Below are 21,681 nucleotides of genomic sequence, written 5' to 3'. Positions count from 1 at the left end.
TCCAGCCCAAGCTGTTTAAAATACATCAAAATTACTTTACACCAAAGCAAGCAATCTTAGAGATTCTTACAAGTCTACAAATTAAAGGATCTAATGAAGTTCACAGTTTCAGCCTTGAGTTCTGTCTCAGTCTAGACTGTGGGATCATTCCTGGACTTTTCCTTGCTGAGCCAGCTGCCTTAAAAGAATCATTTGGCAAGTCATTCAGCCAGTCCCTCAGTTGCTCAGTGGCAAAACAGGAAGCCAAGGCTGAGATTTTCTTCCCTGACACTCTGCAGGGCTCTTGTGGGACAAGGGGGAAGGTGGGTAGAGCAAGACTGAGTGAACTTCCTCGTGCTGGGTTGTGTGAGAGATTTACATGCCTACATGTAAATTGAACCCTGCAAGAACTGCCAATATTAGACCATGTCTTACCTATGAAATGGCAGTATTGTATGGTTCAACCTCAAAGATCCAATCTTGCCATTAATGTTTAAGATGACATAAGATGAGATAAATATAGGTGTCCAAGGTGTCCATTCTAACATCCACAGAATGCAGATATTAATTAATTTTCTAGATCAAGCACTCTGTAACCCAAGTTTGTATAGCTGGTAAGTGATAAACTCAGGATTTGAACCAGGGTCTGTTTTACTCCAAGTACTATGTGCTTTCTACTTTTCCAGGCTGTTAAGCAAGAACATGTAAAATAAGCAGGGGCATAAATAAGCAGGGGCATACAAACCCTAACTCTGGTCTGTTTAAATGGTAATTAGGAAGTGTTGGCAATTTAGGGCTATCTCTTACTCCATTGCTTCTCAACACTGACATATGTGGGCATCACTTGGAGATCTTGCTAAAAGGCAGAATCTGACTGGATTGGTCTGGGTGGGGCCTAACATTCTGCAAATCTATAACTAGTTCCTGAGTGATGTTGGTGGTACTAATCCTCAGACCACATTTTCAAGCTTTAGCTGCATCACCATCACCAGAGGCCTTCTAAATACACAATGGCTGGAAATCAAATCTCAATACGATAACATACCTCCTAAGATGGCCGTAATGAAAAACCACCATAATATAACATACACCCTAAGATGGCTATAATAATAATAATAAAACACAGAAAAAAACACATGTTGGTGAGAATGTGGAGAAATTGGAACCCTCTTATACTACTGGTAGAAATATAAAATGGTTCAGCGGATGTGGAAAACATTTGGCAGTTCCTCAATAAGTTAAACTTAGAATTACTGTGTGACCTAGCAATTCTACTCCTAGGTGTATATGTAAGAGATAGAAAACAGGTGTTCAAACAAAAACTTGTACATAGATGGGCATAGCAACATTATTCATAATAGCCAAAGGTATAAACAATTCAAGTATACATAAACGGGTCACTGGATAAATAAAATGTGGCATATCCATATAAAGGAATAGTTTTCAGCTTTACAAAGAGTGAAGTACTGATACATGCTACAACATGAATGAACCTTGAAAACATGATGCTTACAATTCTTTTGTAAGCTTCAGAATGGTAACTTCAAATCCCTTATTTTTAGCCCACTGTCAACAATATACCACAATGTAAAGGAAAGAAAATGACCACCAGAATAATCAACAAAATGAATGCTGAATTTATTCCCTTGCCAGGTAAGGGAACACAGCCCAGGGAACAAATTGACTGAATAGTTCACAGAGGCATGTGGGGGAATATGACTTAGAAGAGGGGGGATGATTTTCATGCCTATGCTAAGTAAGGATAGAATGTGTGCAGTCTAGGTCTAGGAAGAGTGGAAAGAGTCCATAGTTCTGTACCTTATTGGTTAAGACAGGTCCTGTTGTTGACTACGTATGTTAGTCTGCTTAGACTGCCACAATAAAATATCACGAATCGTGTGGCCTAAACAACATAAATTTATTTTCTCACAGTTATGCAGTTTAGAAGTACCAGATCAAAATGCCAGCATGGTTGCTTTTCTAGTGAGGGCTTTATTCCTGGTTTACAGACAGCTACCTTCTTGCTGTGTCCTCACATAACCCTTCCTTGGTGCATGTTCAAGGAGAGCGTGTGAAGTGTCTGGTGTCTCTTCTTATAAGGACACTAATTCTGTTGGATCAGGGGCCTCATCTTTCTGATCTCATTTAACTTCACTTTTTTAGAGTCCTCATTTCCAAATACAGCTATCCTGAGGATTAGGGCTTTGAGATAGGAATTTTTTGGAAACACAAACATTAAGTGAATAACAAGGGGTGTTCTCTTAAGTTACCTAATATTAGGTTATTCAAAGTGTCTGAGTAATGCGAGAGGAATAAGTTACATAGATCTGCTATACAACATTGTGCCAATAGTTAACAATGCTGTATTGCACACTTAAAAAAATTGTTACGAAGGTAGAACTCATATTAAGTGTTTTTACCTTGATAAAATTAAAAGTTAAATTAAAAAATTAAAGGCTGTAACTGGACAGACAATGAAGGGGTATGTAAGGTCAGAAAGCCTTGAGACACAGTGGCTCTTAATCAGCAACCATGGACACCTATATTTATCTCATCTTACGTCATCTTAAGCATTAACAGCAAGATTGGATCTATGAGGTTGAACCATATAATACTGCCATTTCATAGGTAAGACATGGTCTAATATTGGCAGTTCTTGCAGCATTCAAAATAATGCAAAAGACAAATGAGTTTTAAATGTTTGATTCAAAGCACCCTTTTTGTTTAGATTGTTAATGTGGTATATGATCTACTCTCAACAAACTTCATATGTCATACTCATTGTCTTAGTCTGTTTTGTGTTGCTATAACAGGATACTACAGACTGGGTAATTTATAATGAACAGAAATTATTGGCTCTTTGTTCTAGAGGCTGGGAAGTCCAAGATCAAAGGGATGGCATCTCATGAGGGTCTTTTGCTATGTTATTCCACAGCAGAAGGTAGAAGGGCAAGAGAGAATGAGAAAGAGAAAGAGAGTGAAAGGGGCCAAACTCCCCTTTTATGATGAACTCACTCTCAAGATAATGGCATTAATCCATTCACCCCATCCTCAAGGCCTAATCACCTCTTGGTACACCCCACCTCCTAACACTGGGGAGGTGTTGCATTGGGGATTAAGTTTCAACTTACGCTTTTGGAGGGACACATTCAAACCACAGCACTTATCCATAAGGCAGTGCATTATCACGAAAGCTCATGTGCACAAATATGTGACAAAACCCTAATGTAATAGTTCAAGATTTAATATTCAAAAGATTACTTGAATAAGTATTAAGTGCAGATTCTGATTCAGTGGGTCCAGGGTGGCTGTTAGTAATCTACATAATAAACAACAGTTGCTGGAGATTCTGAAGCAGGTGCACTTATTACTCTAAGAAACCGTGAACATATGGAGCCTTTTGGGCTATTAAGATATTATTTTGAAAAGCCTAGGTAGCACTAATACTAGGAAGCCCTTTCATGGAGCTTACTTTGTGCCAGGCACTATTCTAATACATTATTAATTTAACTTTCACAACGATCCTATGATGCTTGTACTATCACTATTCTTACTTTGCAAATAAAAAGGCAGAGGCCAAATATAAAGCGACTCTCCTGATAACAGGTGGCTAATCAATGGTCGAGCTAGGATTTGAATGCAGTCAGTGTTGGCTCCTCTGCTCACCTGTTTGCCTTCTATCTGACCAACCTTCATCATCTGTAAAGGTCGTGGAGAAGTGAGAACTCTGGCTAACCCCATAAACTGGGGTTGCCACACAGCCCACACTGTGACTTTGAACAAGTTGCTTTAACTTCTTTGGCCTCTCTTACTAGTAATAGATAGGAGTTGGATTTCAAACACTAAGATTTCATGAAACTATAAATCACTTACATAAAAATCCGCTGGCCATCTGCGGCAAGATTAACCAGTTTAATGAGACCCTGCTTGATGCCAGACATTGTGTTAAAATTATATCAGTTAAGCCTTGGGACATTTTGTTTTAAGTGACAGGGCCAAACTCCAAATTAGCTTAAACCAAAAATGGAAGAGGAGTTTACTAGCTCGCCAATTGTCTGAGAGACAACAAATTACTAGCTCACCAATTGTCTGAGAGAGAGAATAAATAAGCTCAATGGTATCTCTTCTTAAAAGGGCACTAATCCCTCTCATCACGAGGGCTCCACCCTCAGGACTTAATTACCTTCCAAAGGCCCCATCTCCAAATACCATCACACTAGGAGTTTGGGCTTCAAAATATGAGTTTTGACGGGGGTGGGCACAACATTCATAGCACCCCCACCTTTCAGGTCACCACTGATCTGTTTCACTAGAGATTAATTTGCTAGAACTTTATATGAAGGGAATTATACCAAAGAGTACACACCCTTTTTGTTTGGCTCTCTGACTGCCCATAATTGTTTTGAGACATCCATGTTGTTACATGTATCAAGCTCACTCCCTTCGATGGCTAAGTTGTGTTCCATTATATGACTGGACCACAGTTTGCTTGTCCATTTACCCAGTGGATGCTTCTTTGACTTGGGAAATCTTTGCCAAGACTGGGAGCCCTGTTGTTATGGGTCTAGTCTTCCTATGAGACTTCATGAGGCACTGTGAGCTCTCACTGTCTTTGCTCCTTCATAACCTTAGTGTCTTCCTGCTGAAGACCACCAGGAATGCACCTCAATTCATAGTCTAGGGCTGCTGTCACAAATCACCACAAACGGAGTGGCTTAAAACATCAGAAATTTATTCTTTCGTAGTTCTCGAGGCCAGATATCTAAACCAAGTGTTCGCAGGGCTGTGCTCCTTCTTGAGAGTCTGGGAAAGAATCTATCCTTGCCTATTTCAGCTACTGGTGGCCCTAGGTGCGTCTTGGCTTGTGCGACACAACCCCAATCTCTGCTTCCATTTTCATATGGCCTTCTCCTTTGTGTCTTCTCTTTTTCTGTCTCTGATAAGGACATGCATCGTTAATGAGATTTAGGGCCCATCGTAATCCAGGATGGTCTTTTGTAGAGATCCTTGCCTCAATGACATCTGCAGAGACTCTTATTCCAAGCAGATCACTCCCTTTCCTGGCTTCCTTTGATCTTGCCTTCCATTAATTCCTTATAGCTGGTCCAGTGACAAACTCAGTTTAAGGCTCAATCTCACCAACTTCTGAGCTAAATATGATTTAGCATCTGCTCTAGCCCTAGAATAAGTCCTTTCTCACACCCTCTTACAGAAATGCCCCACCATTCCCCATGATGCACATTATTCCTCATTGCAACAAGTATTGAGCCCAATCAGTTCAATTGTAGGTGTTGTAGTGGGTTGAATAGTGGACTCTCCTCCCCCGAAAAAGATATGTTTACCAGGAACCTCAGAAGGTAGGTTGGTCAGCCTAGAAGATCAGGGCCTGGTCAGTAGATGCTCTTCATCTTACATAAATTACTTTTTTTTTTTTTTTTTGAGACGGAGTTTCACTCTGTCACCAGGCTGGAGTGCAGTGGCGTGATCCCAGCTCACTGTAACCTCTGCCCTCTGGGGTCCAAGTGATTCTTATGTCTCAGTCTCATGAGTAGCTGGGATTACAGGTATGCACCACCACGCCTGGCAAATTTTTGTATTTTTAGTAGAGACGGAGCTTCACCAAAATCACCATAAGAACCAAGTGATTCTTATGTCTCAGTCTCATGAGTAGCTGGGATTACGGGTATGCACCACCACGCCCGGCAAATTTTTGTATTTTTAGTAGAGGCCGGGTTGGTCTCGAACTCCTGACCTCAGGGGATCCACCCACTTCAGCTTCCCACAGTGTTGGGATTACAGGCGTGAGCCACCGCAGCCAGCCCTAAATTATGTTTTGCTTAGGAGTTGGGCAAGATTGAGCCTTCAACTTGGTTTGTCATCCTACCAGCTGCAATAGGGGAGACAAGGAGGGCAGAAGCAAATGAAGCTACTCTGTGGGAATGAGCAAGAACATTGCTCACCTGGGCTCAGGGGCCCTTGTCTGCCTTTGTCTGCCCAAGTCACTGATACCAGTTCCTGGCATACAGTAGATGCCGATTAAATATTTATTGGATGAACAAATGAACATATCTAACTTTACTTCTTTTTCTCCCTTTATTCCCATAGGAGGGGCCCCAATGGCAAAGCTGGCATCTTATGGCTCATCAAAGGCGGCTGTGACCATGTTCTCATCAGTTATGAGAATCGAGCTTTCCAAGTGGGGAATTAAAGTTGTTTCCATCCAACCTGGAGGCTTCCGAACAAGTAGGTTTCTGAGCCCAAGAACCTGTGATGTTCATTCTGAAAGGAACCCTGAAGGTCCTCTTGGTCTGACAGAGCACACATTGAACCCCAGTGTTGTCAAAGATGAGCACAGCCAGACATCAGTTAGAGTGGTGAAAACAGGTTTGATTCAGTAACTGCTGACTGTAGGGGAAAGAGCTAAGCTCCATTTTGATTTGTGCAAAGGTGTTTTAAATATTTTAAAAGGAGAATGAGGGAGAGGGGAAAGTGGGGCTCAGTAAGTCAGATTAGTGAAAAAGTATAAAGGTCCATCAGTGTCTATGCAGAGGGGCCAGCTTGGCAATAAAAGAAGTCCAGATTCTGTCTTCCCACAGAGACTGAGAAACAGGTCTGATCCTTCTGCATGATTCAATTCCAAAGGAATGGCTCTCAGATCCTGGAGAGAAATGCTTCTGCATTGTAAGAGCTATATATTTACAATTTAAAGTTCTTTTTTAGTAAGTATTTCAGGAAAGGGAAATCAGGGACCTCTCAGGGGTGTGTTGGCTAGAACAAATAGTAAAATTTTCTGGCAAGGCTGAGCCTTCTTAGGCAGGCATTTTAGTGAGGGGCTGGTGTCATCCAAGGGACAGGGCCTTATACTGTTAGAAACCGTGCTGGAGTTTGGTTAAGTCTCTTAGTGCAAGGGGTTGGGATGGGGTTGTCATGTGTACAGAGTTCTCCAGCTCTCAGGGTCCACCCAGCAGGACTTGGGATGGGTGGGCCTCTTCTAAGTGTCAGGCTCTCCGTGTATGGCTTCACCCCTGCTTCCTTTCACAAAGGAAATGCATTGGCTCATAAGTCATCAGCAAGCAGAGGCCTCCTGGGTTAGAACCCTGGTCCCCTGGTGCCTGCTCTGAGCAGGTCCTTTCTAGGACACACGCTCCCTTTCTCGATGGTAGAGTTGTATTTGATCTTTGGGAACGCAGCTCAAAAATGATCCCTAACTAACTCTCACCAATTTTGATTATTTTCATTGCCCCACCCAAACCTGTTTAACGATATATAATCCATTAGTTTCATACCAGATTTCTTTATTTAGCTTGAGCGCTTATTTTCGTCTAAAAGTTTGAGCAGATACCTGGAGTAACATTTATTAGTCTTTTGTTTCCATTGGCCAAGAAGGTTTCCTTCCCCAGCTTCTTTATATTTCAGAAACAATATTTTTCTCCTTCCCTCTAAAGAATATGACCCACCTCCTCTCCACTCCAAGCAGAGATGGCCATTCTCTCCACTCACCTCCCTGCATATCTGAACTCTGGGCAGAGGCAGCCTACCCCAAGGCTCAGTCTTTAGTTACGGGCCATCAAATATTTCATTGATGATTCAAGTGAAGATATAAAAAGTATGTCTAATAAAAGACCACAGACTGGAAGGTATTGCTAAACGCACTAAAGAACAAACCCTAAAGGTTTGAATGTTATCCCAAAAAACACTGAAATTTTGGCTTGAAACACTTGGTAGCTGAGAACCTCCTAAGGTTGTAGAGGGGGTACAAGACTCAGAGAAAGGGACAGAGACCCAGAGAAAGGGAAATGGGTCACCAGGATGAGAGGCAGGACTGGAGCGATAAAAATGCAGAGAAGATGAAGTCTTGAGAGGGGTTACCCACTTGGGGACTCCCTGGGTGGGGAGGAGAATTGAGGAGAGGTAATAGAGAAGAGATATGGGTCGGAGGTGAAGCCAAATGTCCTGGTTGGACTGAGAGACTGGGTTACAGAGAGAGAAAAGTTGGTTGACAGCTGGTGGAAGAGGGAAATGGTGAACTTGATTTTGAATCTGGCAGGTGGATTGAGGGTTTGGTGACACAGCCCAAAGAGAATTCCAACACACAGATGTAAAATTCCGTTTAGACGAGAGAGCAATCCTGCAGTTAAGTTATGATTTTGGAGATTCAATATAATTGCTATGTATAATAGTTCTGGAGAGCTGTTCTTACCAGGCACTGGGATACCCACTTACCATACATTCTTTACTGATTTTGGTCTTTTATTTTAAAATCGAGAAATACATAAACAGAAAAAAGCATTATACGCACATGTTTCAGCAAATTATTATAAACACTCTTGTACTTAACACCCAGATAAAAAAATAAAACATTACCAACACCCAGAAGCCCCTACATGATCCTCTACCATCACAGCCCTCTCCAACCACCCAATAGGTAATCACCTCTTACTTTTTGTAATGATCATTGATTTGCTTTTCTTTGTAGAGTTATATCCATCCCAATCAATAGCATTTGACTTTAACTGCTTTTGTGCTTTGAATGGAATCAATATGTATGTATCCTTTTGTGTCTGGCTTCCTTCACTAAACATTCTCATTTGACAATTTATCTCCACTGTGTGTAGCTGTAGTCCACTCATTTCATTGCTGTGTAGTATTCTGTGAATATGCCATGATTTTCTACTGTTGATGGCATGTTTGTGCCCCTTCTAGTTTGAACAAGTATGAACAATGCAGCTATGAACTTTCTGGTACATGTACTTTGTTTTTTTGTGTGCTTGAATTTTTCCTATGACACATGCTCCAGAGTGAAATTGTTACCGGAAAGGGCTCCTGATCCAGATCCCAAGAGAGGGTTTTTGGATCTTGCATGAGAAAGAATTTGGGGTGAGTTCATAGAGTAAAGTGAAAGCAAGTTTATCAAGAAAGTAAAGGAACAAAAGAATGCCTATTTCTTAGGTACAGCAGCAGCATTGACTGCTTGACTGAGTATACTTATAGTTATTTCTTGATTATATTCTAGACAAGGGGTGAATTATTCGTGTGTTTTCTGGGAAAGTGGGAGGGATGACCAGGAACTGTGGGTTCCTCCCCCTTTTAGACCATACAGAGCAACTTCTGGACATTACCATGGCATTTATAAAGTGTCATGGCGCTGGTGGGAGTGTCTTTTAGCATGGTAATGCATTATAAGTAGCATATAATGAGCAGTGAGGACAACCATCTTGATTTTGGTGGGTTTTGGTTGGCTGCTTTACCACATCCTGTTTTATCAGCAGGGTTATTATGACTTGTATCTTGTGATACCAATCCTGCCAACCTCCTATCTAATCCTGTGATTAAGAATGCCTAACCTCCAGGGAATGCAGCCCAGCAGGTCTCATTCTCATCTTACCCAGCCCCTATTCAAGATGGAGTTACTCTGGTTCAAATGCCTCTGAAAGAATGACTAGATCATAGTTTTCCTGGCTTCAGCTTTACTGAATCATACCAACCTGTTTTCTAAAATATTGCTCCAATTTATACCTCCACCCTTTCTATGTATACTCCAATCACCACAACTTTGAGGAGCAGGTTTCATTGACATTATTCTCCTGGTGATGGTGCTGAGCTGGGGTGGATAACATGCCCTAGGGTGGGGATCTGGTACCCCACGTACACCGTGATGGTGGGAAATTTGAGATCAGATCCTGAGATGCAGTGCCTGGGTTCTTCCTTTTAAATCAGGCTGCCCCCAGTTTAAAGTTATTTGATGAGCTCTCTGAAGGCAAGAAGCCCAAGAGCAGAAGGCAGAGAGCTCATGTTTGGAGAATGACACTTCATACTTAATACTTATTTGAAGGTGGGGGCAAGAAAAGGAATCTTTAGGGACACAGACAAGGAGCTTCTGAAGACATTCTAAGAGACATTCCAGATTTTTTTGGTGCCCTGAAATAAGATAGCTAAATCATACTGCATGCTAGATTAGCAGGTTTTAAGTGCTTTATGTGCATTATCTCCCTTAATCCTCACCTATGAAGTAGGTATCATAATATCCCCATCTTGCAGTGAGAAAATGGAGACTCAAGAGAAGTTAAGGAAGTTCCAAAGCCATAGAGCTGATGGGAGGCAGAGATGGGATTTTGATACAGGTCATATCAGTAACTTCATTGTGTGTAGCACCAAAGTGGCATGGGATGGGTGGGTAGGGCAAGTGTGTCAAAAGTGGGAGATGATGATGGACTGATGGCAAAAGACTGATGGCTTTGTCACTCACAAAGAGAGCTTTGGGGACTCTGGATAGGGTACCCACAAGAGTGGCCAGAAAGTCCATGAGGTGTTTAGAGAAGGAGGAGGTGGAAAGGAAAAGGAACCCCCAGCCTATGAAGACAGGGATGGGGAGAGGTAGCAAGAGGAATACTAGCTCACGAAAACATGTTTTTCAGGACCTAAAAGCCTCCAGAGTCATTGTCAGGATAATCATTTCTTTAAGCACAGTGTGTGCCTTCCTGAAAAGAAATGAGCAATTGAAACTCCGTTTGCATTTCCATGAGTATAATTGGATTTTACTGGCCCACATTTCCAAGTAAGCACCCCTCCTTCTCCACAGTCCTGATATCCAGGAGTCACCCAAGCTAGCAAGGGCTCATCCCCACAGCTATCTGAGCAACCAAGCACTTTGCAGGAGCAAGTGTGGGAGACTGCAACCTTTTTGGAAAGTAATCTGGCAGTAGCTATTAAAATTCAAAATGAACATGCCTTTGACCAGGCTGTACTCTGAGGACTCTTGCTTACAGAAGTAAAGCCAAAGTACAAATGAATAGGTTGTGAAAGTCTATTTACTGCGGCAGCGCTTGCAATGCTGAAACCTATAGGAACAACTGGAAGGTCTTTGGATAGCGAAGTGGTTGGCTAAAAGCTGTTCAATGGGAAATTCTGTTGCTCTGGTTTAATCCATAGACATTGATGAGAAGGGAGGTCTGTGATTTATTACTAAGCCAAAACAAATTCATGGAAAATATAAATACTATAGTATGATCCTTTTTGTTATTGTTATTTCTTGGTTTAAAAAAATAAATCAAATTCTTCTGTGTGTATGTATGTTTGTACGAACAAGGAAGGAATGGAGAAGGGTACACAAAACTGTTAGCTACCGTAGAGGAGATTAATTTTTAAAATACGCACATCTCCTTATTATTCACTTTATATAATGAGGAGGCAGAGCCGCTACATTTTAAAGTGAATAAATTCTTTAATTTTATATAATAAGCAGGTATTGCCTTTATTTAAAATGTATATTTATACTTAATCATATGTAATTTGTATATTAAAATTTAAATATAAGTGTAAATTATATTAAAATTACATTTCATATATTTTAAAACATCAATGAAAAGTATATCTACTAAATAGATTAAATTTTTAAAATCCTGTATTTTATTTATTTATTTATTTATTTATTTATTTTGAGACGGAGTCTCATTCTGTCACCCAGTCTGGAATGCAGTGGTATGATCTCAGCTCACTGTAACCTCTGCCTCCTGGGTTCAAGCAATTCTCCCTGCTTCAGCCTCCCAAGTAGCTGGGATTCCAGGTACCCACCACAATACCCAGCTAATTTTTGTATTTTTTAGTAGAGACAGGGTTTCACTGTGTTAGCTAGGCTGGTCTTGAACTCCTGACCTCAGGTGATCCACCTACCTGGGCCTCCCAAAGTGCTGGGATTGCAGGCATGAGCCACCATGCCCAGCCTAAAATCCTGCATTTAATTTTAAATATAAAGGTAGACATTACTTCTATATTAAAAAAATTATATGTATATATGTTTATATGAGTGTATATATACTATATTATATACAGTATATATTATATTGTAGACATTACATGATATATTATACATGTAATAGTCACCAAAAGACATGAGTGTTTGTGGCAGCAGCATTTGTAAAGGCCCAGTTGAAAACAAGCACAGTGTCCATTACAGTATAGCGGATAAATAATTCATGGGATTTTGATGCAATGGAATACTATGCTGAAAGGAGAATCAACACACATAACATAATGTTGAATAAAGAAGCTGATGCTAAACAATGAGTACTATTCATATGATTCAATTTATATAATGTTCAAAACCAGCCAAAATGAATCTATCCTGTTAATCAGGAAAATGGTTACTGAGAAGTGGGCTGAGAGCAGAGACTTGCAAGGTTGGTCCTGTTCTGTTTTTTCCCCCCCTTTTTCTTTTCTTAAAATTGGAGTGTAGCTCTGTTGCCCAGGCTGGAGTGCAGTGGTGCAGTCATATAATGGCTCACTGCATCCTCCAACTTGTAGGCTCAAGGGTCCTCCTGCCTCAGTCTCTCGAATAGCTGGTACTACAGGTGAGCACCATTGTGCCCAGCTAAATTTCTGTGTATATGTCCATGTCTATGTATACGTGTGTGTGTGTGTGTGTGTATATATATATATTTTAGAGACGGGATCTCGCTGTTGCCCAGGCTGATCTTGAACTACTAGGCTCAAGTGATTCCCCTTCCTGGGCCTCCCAAAGTGCTGAGATTACAGATATGAGTCACTGTGCCCAGCCCTGTTTTGTTCTTGATCTGTTTGCTGGTCACATGGGCTACCAGTTTGGAAAAATCCAATCATGTGTGCACTTTTCTGTATGTAGGTTTAGAAGTGATAATAAATGCCGTTATAAAGCACACATTTTAAAAGACATTTGCAGGCCAGGCATGGTGGCTCACACCTGAAATTCCAGCACTTTGAGAGACCAAGGTGGGCAGATCACTTGAGGTCAGGAGTTCAAGACCAGCCTGGCAACATGGCAAAACCACATCTCTACTAAAAATACAAAAATTAGCTGGGCATGGTGGTGGATGCCTGTAATCCCAGCTACTTGGGAGGCTGAGGCAGGAGAATCTCTTCAACTCTGGAGGCAGAGGTTGCAGTGGGTTGAGATCACACCACTGCACTCCAGCCCGAGCGACAGAGCAAGACTCTGTCTCACAAAAGTAAATAAATAAATAAATAAATGGCATTTGCAAAGGCCCATCCTTCCCAACAGAGACGAGCGCCTGCTCCCTGACTTCTTTGGCCTTCCCAGGACCTGACTCTTCCTTTCCTTTCGCCCCAGGTATCGCAGGCACGAGTGACAAGTGGGAAAAGCTAGAGAAGGACATTCTGGACCACCTACCCGCTGAGGTTCAGGAAGACTACGGCCAGGACTACATCTTATCGCAGAGGAATTTCCTCCTATTCATCAACTCGGAGGCCAGCACGGACTTCTCTCCGGTGCTGCGGGACATCCAGCATGCTATCTCGGCGAAGAGCCCCTTTGCCTATTACACGCCAGGGAAAGGCGCTTACTTGTGGCTCTGTCTTGCTTTCTATTTGCCTATTGGCATATATAATTACTTGATTGAAAGAAATTTTGGCAAAGACAAGCCCATGCCCAGAGCTCTAAGCATGCCTAACTATAAGAGGAAGGCCACCTAGACGACGGAAGACCTCAAAGAAGTGGGAATGTCATAGTCTTGAAATGAAAGGGAAACTGGGTTTCTCATTAAAGTTGTTTCCTACTCTGCATTCTCTGTGAAATTCATTGATTGAATAATACTTTGTAGCGAGAAGGCTGCAGAGTAGCAACAGCCTCATGGAGAATGTTAATTGAGCTCCTACTATGCACCAGATACATTGCAGATATTCTTTCATCTAGTTCACATCAGAGAATTGAGGTGGGTATCTTTGCCCCTACTTAATATAATCGGAGAGATTTCTTGTCACACACTAGCAAAAGGCAGAGCCAGAATTCAAATCCTGGGTTGAACTCCACTGCCTGCCAAGAGAAGAAGAAGAGACAGAGAGAGATGAGGCGAAAGAGAGAGGGAAGGGAAGGAGGAGGCAGAAATGGCAAGGGCAACAGTCTAATGGATCCTCCAAGTCTTCCTGACTGCATTGATATTCTGTAACTACTACACCCAAGGTATTGGATTCACGGTAAATCATCAGGGCTTCGTTCTCTTCCTTCCTCTTTTTTTCCTCTACCAGGAACTCTGGAGACAATAGGATAAGGTCTCCCATCTCAAACAGAACCCAGGAGACCTCTTGGCAGATCTAGGGAATGTGGCTGACTGGTTTAGGGCCCATAGTAACCATCACTGTTACCCCCATCTGAGCATACAGGGATGGAAAAGTCAATATCATTACCTGGAAGAGCTTAGTGGAAGGGAGCAATGTCAGATAATTATAGAGGTATGGCCAAAGTCAGTTTGGTGTGGCAAAAGGGGAGGAGTTGGTGAGCAGAGGGTGCATAAAGGGAACCAGAATACTTTGCTCATTGCAAACCTATCTGTTCCATTCCTTTCTAGAATGTGGAGACTCTTTTTCTGTTTTCCTTGGCAATTTCTTGAGAGTATATACCATGACACTGCTCTGCAATTGTCTCTCAGAGAAAATAAATAGCCATATAGCAAGATAAATACTTATAAAATACTAACACGATATGTTTTTAATGGCTAGTCATAGTGACAGCCCAGTGGCTCTCCACCATTCTTTCAGAGCAGAATGGAAAGAAAAAAAAAATCAGTCTAAATGTTGATTTCCCTAATAGGCACTTTCTGGGGATAAGTGTTGTTGAAGCCAACACTTCTATTTGCATGCTTCCAGCACTGTTGAGAGAACAAGTGATTTGTTTAGCTTATAGTCCAAAGTTTGGAAGAGCACTGGGGATGGAGTGCTTCCCTGAAAGCCAACAGTCCTCAAAGAGTGATCCCTGGACCTGAATCATTAGCATCACCTGAAACTATTAGAAATGCAGATTCTCAGGAGCCACCCCAATTCTGTATTATATTCCTATGGCTGCTATAACAAATTACCACGTATGTAGCAGCTTAATACAGCATAAAGGCATGACCTTACAGTTTTGGAGGTCAGAATTCTGAAATGGGTCTTACATCTTTTACTATTTCTGATGGTGTCTACGGTTCAACATTTTTTATTGCCACAGGCTTCCACAGACTCCACGTCATTATCGGATCAACATTCCTCATTATCTGCCTTACCCGCCAATTATTACATCACTTTACATCCAACCACCATTTCGGCTTTGAAGCCGCCGCCTGATATTGACACTTTGTAGATATAGTCTGATTGTTCCTATATATTTCTATCTACTGATGAGGATCCTATTCTTTTAGTATAATCAGTACAGTTGACTTCCAATCAACTAGTTTCGATAACATTCAAAAAAGAATAATTAACCTATTACTAGCCTTAGCAACTAACACCCTACTAGCCCTATTACCTCCATGAAGTAGGTGCTATTCTCATCACAATTTTTAGATAACACAACAGACTTAGCAAGTTAACTTGTCCAAAGTCACACACCTAGGACATAGTGGAGTTGAGGAAAATTTTTAATCTGAACTTGTTCATCTTCAATTTTTAAAAAGTAGCAATTATGCAGTGGTTAAAATCAAGTGTTCAGCAGACCTGTGTTCATTCTGGAGACTCCAGGGAAGACTTCCTCTGTTGCCTTTTCCAGCATCCAAAGGCCTGCATTCCTTTGCTTATGGCAGCACCACTCCAATCTCCTCTTCCATTGTCACATCTTTTCTGATAGACTCTGCTGCCTTCTGCTCATAAGGCCCTCCTGATTATATCGGGCCTACCCAGATGGTCCAGTGGAATCTCCCAAAGTCAAGATCTTCAATTTAATCACCACTGCAAAATCCTTTTTGCCACATAAGATAACGTATTCACAGGCTTTGAGGATTCGTGCAACATTATCATTGTTAAGAACTGTATTAGTCCACTTTTGCACTGCTATAAAGAAATACCTGAGACCAGATAATTTACAAAGAAAAGAGGTTTCATTGGCTCACAGTTCCACAGGCTGTACAGGAAGCACGGATAGGGAGGCCTCAGGAAACGTACAATTATGGCAGAAGGTGAAGGAGAAGCAGGCACATATTCACATGGCCAGAGCAAGAGGAAGAGAGAGTGGTGAGGAGGTACTACACACTTTTAAACAACCAGATTTCACAATAACTCACTCACTATCACTAGAACAGCACCAAAGGGGACATCCACCCCCATAATCCAATCACCTTCCACCAGGCCCCACCTCCAACATTGGACATTACAATTTGACATAAAATTTGGGTGGGGACATAGGCCCCAATCATATCAAAGACCATTGTCCTACTGACCACAGCTACTGAATCAGAAACAGGGTTGGAGCCAGCAACCTGTGTTGCAAGGAGCTCTCCAGGTGATGCACACCCCCATTTGAGAACCACTCCTCCAAGTCGTGGAGTGAGCAGGCTGTGGGGTATGTGGTCAGGCTACAGAAGAAGTGGGGAAGACTCTTTGAAGACAGTGAGAGACATCAAGAGAGCTGAGATGACAGTGTGGGATCTATTCTCTTCTGCAGCTTCCCAAGGGTTGAAAACTCTGTGAGCCATCAGGAGAAGGTGCTGAATAGACACCCCCATGGGTCTGAGAACCCCAGATCAGAGAAGCTCATATTGGGTTCCCTGAAGAAGGGCTTCCACATGATTTTGGGGTTACCTGGGAGCAAAATAAACCACAAGATGTTCTATTTAGCCAGAGAAAGATTGACAACCTCTCATGCCACCCCCATTGTCAGAGTCCATTTGGGCTGCTGTAAAAAAATACCATAGACAGGACAGCTTCTACACAACAGAGATTTATTTCTCACCGTTCTCAGGGAGTCCGAGATCAAGATGCTGGCAGATTTGGTGTCTGGTAAGGGCCTGCTTCCTGGTTCATAGACTTTCATCTTCTTGTATCCTCAGATGGTGGAACAGGTGAAGGATCTCTCTGGGATCTCTTTGATAAGGGCACTAATCCCATTCATGAAAGCAGAACCTCCCAAAGGGCCCACATCTTAAGGGGATTAGTATTTATTTATTTATTTATTTATTTATTTATTTATTTATTTATTGTTTTAATCTTCTAGCGGTACATGTGCACAACGTGCAGGCTTGATTACATGGATGTATACATGCTGCCATGTTGGTTGTGCTGCCACCCGTTAACTCGTCATTTACATTAGGTATAACTCCTAATGCTATCCCTCCCCCCTCCCCCCGACCCCATGACAGGCCCTGGTGTGTGATGTTCCCCTTCCTGTGTCCAAGTGTTCTCATTGTTCAATTCCCACCTGTGAGTGAGAACATGCAGTGTTTGGTTTTCTGTTCTTGTGATAGTTTGCTGAGAATGATGGTTTCCAGCTTCATCCATGTCCCTACAAAGGACATGAACTCATCCTTTTAATGACTGGATAGTATTCCATGGTGTATATGTGCCACATTTTCTTAATCCAGTCTATCATTGATGGACATTTGGGTTGGTTCCAAGTCTTTGCTATCGTGAATAGTGCCGGTTGTTGGGACACAAACATTCAGACCTTAGCCTCCATCATGACTCCTTTGGCTTTGAGTGGGAATGAGGAGATCTGGGAAAAGTCAATTGGAGCTCCTCAGGAGAGTAGGGAGCAGAGCTTGGAAGAATCAGGGTGCTGGCATGTGGGTTGGGAAACACTGTAGTGGAGGCCACTCGGTGTTGGCAGCCTTGAGCCTGGGCCAAAGTGATGATGAGAAATCCCAACTGGAAGATAAGACAAATGCTCTTTCTCCAATGCCAGGAGAATACACCAGTCCCTACAGATCTAGATCCTGAGGAAAAGAGCAAGGAAAAGAGAAGGAGGAGGGAAGAGAATCTTGAATTTAGCTTCAAATGTATCTGTTTTAAAGCAGGAGAGACAAGGTTGCCTGAACGCACTAATAAAGGTTCAAATATATTTCACTTTAGAGCAATACACACAGTTTCTCAGAAAACAAAAGAGACAAGTGTTACATACAAAATACCTTCATGCATTGACCATGTCTACACAGTAATTGATGTCCCTGATTTACTGTAAGAAACCAGTAAGAGCCAAGGGCAGAGTGAAGCCCTCCACACATCCACAATTCACTGTATTCCTGGGGGAAGGCATGACGAAATGGTGGTTCAACAACAGGACTTCTGGCTGAAAGAATTTCCCCTTTCCTAGTCCTGCTGTCCTGCTCAAGGGTAGGATACAAGGTGCTTTTACTACCTGGCTATACAGCATCACCCGCAAAACCCACCCACCCTCTTTTTCTCTTGCCTTTCTCTGTTTTCCCAGTGCTGCCAGCAGGAAAATGGACCATCCTCATAGCAGATCCAGGATAAGTCAGGAAAAGCATCCAGTGGAAATATGATTTCTTTTATTACACAGGGAGTCGATAAAAGGCCTACAAACAAATTCTATTATATTATTGGAATAGAACATTAAATTTCATCAGTTTCATTATACTAGTGATAAAGACCATGTTCTGGAATGCCATTCTAGATGTCTGGATGGTATAATTCAGAGAAAGAGAAATTCCATGCAAAAGGCTCTGATGGGGCGGTTAACTCCTGCCCAGTAAAAGTCTCTAGTCCAGCCTACATATAATGCTCCATGCAGGGGTTCAGGACTCCTGGACACACCTGTTCTGGTGGGGCTCAAAATAAACTGTTTCTCTACTGATTGGTCTTGTAGGCCCATATCTCCCTCTGAGGTCTCCAAGATCATTGGTGGACATGGCAGAACTAGATGGGTGTTTCTGAGTCCCAGTACAACACCCAGCTCAGAATTCCACATCAAGAAATAGAAACAAAAGGAAGAGAGAAATTGGGGACAGATGTGAAGGCTCAAAATAGGGAGACCTCAATATGTTTGTAGGGTAAAGTTGCTTACTCTCTTGCCTGCCCTGCCTTCCTTCTTTTTGGGATCTTAGTGACACTGTCATTCAAGGGACCCCTACCCCCACTACTACAGGGTGTAACCCAGGCTGACCTACCAACCTATATCCTTGGCTCCAGTGATTAGTTCATGGTAGGCACGTGACCTGGGAAGGGCCAATCAAAGATTTTTGGTGGGAAGATTATTAATGGGCACTGAGAGAAATGAGCAGCTGCTGAACTGTACTTTCCATGGTAACAACGGAAGCTTCTAGAGCCCACCAAGGAGAGAGAGTCTGTTAGAGAATGAAGACAGGATAGAGGAAAATGGAGCAGAACCATGAAGAAAAACTCAGGTCTAATGACATAGTTTGAGTGCCTTAATGTAGCCATACCTGCAGACCTACCCTTTGGATTGATTTCCAAATTGTGTGAACCAATACATTTTCTTTGAACTATTTCAAGATGAACTTCTATTTTTAGGCAACAAAATTAATTTCTGACAAATACACACTCTCGAAATAGATGTAGTAAAGAATGGGGAATAAAAGAATGCTTAACAGAGAAAACAGACAATGTTTCAATGTCCTAGGGGAGAAAGAAAGTGAGGAGAGTAGACATGAAAAGAGAGAAAGTAGTTAGGGTGGGTGGTATTACCATTTAGTGGCCCTCTCCCACAGAAAAGCAACTTTTCTGTTAAAATTTATTTTGGGATCTCATCCCTAAAGTCTATGAGTACAGTCCCTCTGGAACAAGATAAAACAAAATCCTTACTGAGCCTCGATGTGGAAATCAAAGATTTTAGCTGACCACTGGCAATCCTAGATTATTGGAGTTATGCTTAGCTAGGATAACAGTAGAATGTACATTGTGTCTAGCACAGTAAGACAGTAAAACTTATTTACCATATTGCAAACTATAGAGATGACTAAAGTGAGACTCCCAACCTACCATGGGAATCAGGAGGATCAACAAGTAAACTCAAAGCATTTGTTGTAAATTATTTGTTCCTCTCAGGTAATTCCACCTGTGTGAAGATGTTCTCCCACCAGGTAATTTCCCAGAGAATTTTATTATAGAGAGATTTTTGTTTAGCTCCATTTTCTGTTCTTTCTCCTATTTTGATTACAGGTAATGATTCATTGCTGGACCCATCACCCCTCTCTTTGGCATTCCCCTGCGCTCTCTCTCCTGACTGTCAGAGGCGAACTAATTCCACATAGAGAAGGTTCTGAATAGAAACTTGTTCTTTGGTCTGGGTAGGGTTTTTTGGTAAGGCTTAAATGTTCAGGCAAGAAATATTCATTGACGAACGAAAAGCACACACTTCCATGTTGAATATCAAAGATGAGTTGCAAAATAGGTCTGAAAATTATACGACAGCTAGGCCAGTACATGCCACTGCTATTGTAACGCTGGATATTTTGGAGGGGGTGTGGCTGTGCAGCATCCACTTAGTTTCCTACTTGGGGGTCATTGCCCAGATGTGAGATCTTGATGGGAAGCAGCGATTTTCTTCCAACCATGGAAGGCACAAGGCCTACATCCTGCCTCTGCCAGCATTTTAGCTCCAGGACTTGGACGTATGAACAAACATATGACCCTCTTAGGGAATGGAATGTCAACATGAAGGGTGAGGCTGACAGTCTCCCACAAATGGAAGGTGTGTCTCACATTTCTTGGTCCTTTATAGACATTTGTCTGCCCCCAATCCAACATTTTAAGCCGAGTCCTCCAAGCTTGCCTTGATTGTGTGAATCATATATGCATTCAAAAATACTCTCCTTTTGGTAAAAGATGGTCAGAATTCAGTTTACGTTACTTGCAAGCACAACATTCTAATTCATACCAGCATCATCATTATCATCATCGTCATCGCCACAGTGTTTTCAAAGGTTTATGGCTAACACTCAGGCCCACATCTTCATGTGTCCTCAGGATGAATGACTCCAAGAAGAACTCACTCTCTAAAAGGCCCTACCTGTGAGAACGATGGGATGTGCACTTCCCCTTATGCATCGTTCTAGGTTCCTGTCCCTCCCCTCTCTCTGGCTAGGACACTGTCCTACCTGCTGGGATGAAGTGGGATGGGGTGATGTGCAAACAACTTGTGGGAACACAAGGTGGCTCTCCTTATTTTTAGGTCAAAGAACTGCTCACCCTTCCCCAAGCCGCCGGCATAGCAGATGCATTTTGGTTTTGCTTTTGTGGTTTGAATCCTGGTTAATATTGCTCCAAATGTCACCTACTTGGTGGCAGATCAGCAAGGCAGTATGTCATGGGCATTTTGGAGTCACTTGGTGTTATGGTCTGAATGTGTACCCCCTAAATCCATGTGTCAAAATCTCAGCCTCAATGGGATGATATTTGGAGGTGGGGCCTTTGGGAGGTGATTTGGGGCCTTTGGGAGGTGATTAGGTTGTGAGGATGCAGTCCTTGTGATGAGGTTAGTGCTGTCACAAGAGGAGACAAGGGAGAGCTTGCTTTTCTCCCTTCACCGTGTGAGGACACGACCAGAAGACAGCCGTCTGCAAACCAAGAAGTGGGCGCTCAACACACTCCGGGTCTGCCGGCACCTTGATCTCAGACTTCCAGGCTCCAGAACTGTAAGAAGTAAATGTTTGTCATTCAAACCACTCGGTCTATGGTAATTTATTACAGAAGCGCAAACTGAATAAGACACAAAGACTTGGGTTCAAATCTCGGGCTTGCTGTTCAAAAGCTGGGTGACCTTAAGCAAGCTGCTCAACTTCTCTGCATCTTAAGGTTTCTTTTTTGCCTTTTACTCTGAACACAGAGGCAGTGGTAATGATCATCTCACAAAATGCTTGTGAGGATTAACTATGATGATAATGCAAAGGGTTCAGCCAGTGCCTGGCATTTAATAAGGGCTCCATGAATGTGGTAGTAATAGTCACACTTTTCTTCTCTTGTATCTGAATGAAGATGAGGCCAAGAGGT

At 42.2% G+C, this 21,681-nt stretch overlaps 1 protein-coding gene across 1 annotated transcript in view; it reads left to right on the top strand.

Annotated features, from left to right (window-relative positions):
• Window positions 1–13,531, top strand: part of HSD17B2 (hydroxysteroid 17-beta dehydrogenase 2) — a 64,763-nt gene extending 51,232 nt beyond the window's left edge. The window contains exons 4-5 of the mRNA XM_017861086.1: window positions 6,085–6,222; window positions 13,082–13,531. Coding sequence (XP_017716575.1) covers window positions 6,085–6,222; window positions 13,082–13,443 — 500 coding nt within the window. The 3' untranslated portion in view covers window positions 13,444–13,531. The remainder of the gene's footprint in view (window positions 1–6,084; window positions 6,223–13,081) is intronic.
• Window positions 13,532–21,681: the final 8,150 nt, after the last annotated feature.

The sequence above is a fragment of the Rhinopithecus bieti genome, unplaced genomic scaffold (assembly GCF_001698545.2).
Source record: "Rhinopithecus bieti isolate Rb0 unplaced genomic scaffold, ASM169854v2 scaffold_1618, whole genome shotgun sequence".
Classification (NCBI taxonomy): domain Eukaryota; kingdom Metazoa; phylum Chordata; class Mammalia; order Primates; family Cercopithecidae; genus Rhinopithecus; species Rhinopithecus bieti.
Note: the sequence above shows the minus strand (reverse complement) of the source record. Positions and strands in the feature narration are given on the sequence as shown.